The sequence below is a fragment of the Pteropus vampyrus genome, unplaced genomic scaffold, assembly GCF_000151845.1.
Source record: "Pteropus vampyrus isolate Shadow unplaced genomic scaffold, Pvam_2.0 Scaffold584, whole genome shotgun sequence".
Classification (NCBI taxonomy): Eukaryota; Metazoa; Chordata; class Mammalia; order Chiroptera; family Pteropodidae; genus Pteropus; species Pteropus vampyrus.
Genome location: NW_011889365.1, coordinates 15,503 through 16,613, shown reverse-complemented (window position 1 = coordinate 16,613; position 1,111 = coordinate 15,503). Strand labels below are relative to the sequence as shown.

Genomic DNA, 1,111 nt, shown 5'->3' with positions numbered 1-1,111 from the left:
GGCATAGTTATGGTATTTGAAAGGGTCCAAGGAAGTCAGTTTTAGAGCCTCCATCAGTGATTGCATTCTGACATTAAATTCTCCCTATTTGGAAATCATTCCACCTTTTTTTTTTTTAAATCTAGTCAAAAGTAAGCGAGCAATCTCCTCATTGCAAAGATAGCAAATCTGGTTGACCCTAAATTCTGTGAGGCAGCGACAGAATTGAATTAGGATTTAAGAACAATCTGGCCATGTCGTCTGCTACCTGTTTGACTGCCAGGATTATTTTGGCTTCTCCAATTACCAGTGCTTGTAGAATTTATTCCCAAACTTAGTAATACTGAACATATAACAACTCTTGATATTTTACTGTCTACTGAATAAAAAGTAAGGCATAAAAATGTCTCGAGTTAGTGAGCCCAGTTCTTTAAAATAAATGTGTGATACATACATGCTCACTATGTAACAAAGACCCGGAAGGTGATGCATTAAAAATTTTATATGTATTTATTTGGGTGGAGACACTGTAAGTAGTATCTTCTCTCTTAGACTTTTTTGGTGTGTAATGAAAACATGTTTTACTTTAAGAATTAGCAGTAATAGTAAGTGTTTGTTAAAGAAATGAGCACAGTAGCCACGTGGCCCCATTTCTCTCTGTGACCTCCACAGCTCACCATCTGCTACCTGGACATGCTGATGACCAGTGAGGAGCGCCGGAAGCAGCTGAGGGACCAGTACTGCTTTGAATGTGACTGTTCCCGGTGCCAAACCCAGGATAAGGTATGTTGTGTGGAACCAGCTTGGAATACCTCCCAGTCACATCACGATGATCCTTCAGAGAACTCAGCTTCTATTTCATGAATCCAAAAGTAAATGACCGTCAGTGCATAGCAGGAAACAGAAGTAAATAAAATAATGCACAGTGCTGCATATATTTTATTTACTGGAATGTTTATCACCAACCAAGCAATAAGCAGTTTAATCTCAGGTAAAGATCCATGGAGCTTAGAGTCTAGAGGGGATGTGGGCATTAAACACGTAATGACACGGTGTTGAAGGCCAGAGTGCCTTTAGAACAGGTCGTAAGAGGGTGAAGTCAACCTCGCTTGGTAACAGTATTTCTCAGCGA

The 1,111-nt window shown here is 39.9% G+C and overlaps 1 protein-coding gene across 1 annotated transcript in view; it reads left to right on the top strand.

The window, feature by feature from the left end:
* Positions 1–858, top strand: part of LOC105308524 (histone-lysine N-methyltransferase SMYD3-like) — a 446,229-nt gene extending 445,371 nt beyond the window's left edge. The window contains exon 8 of the mRNA XM_011384522.2: positions 652–858. Coding sequence (XP_011382824.1) covers positions 652–843 — 192 coding nt within the window. The 3' untranslated portion in view covers positions 844–858. The remainder of the gene's footprint in view (positions 1–651) is intronic.
* Positions 859–1,111: the final 253 nt, after the last annotated feature.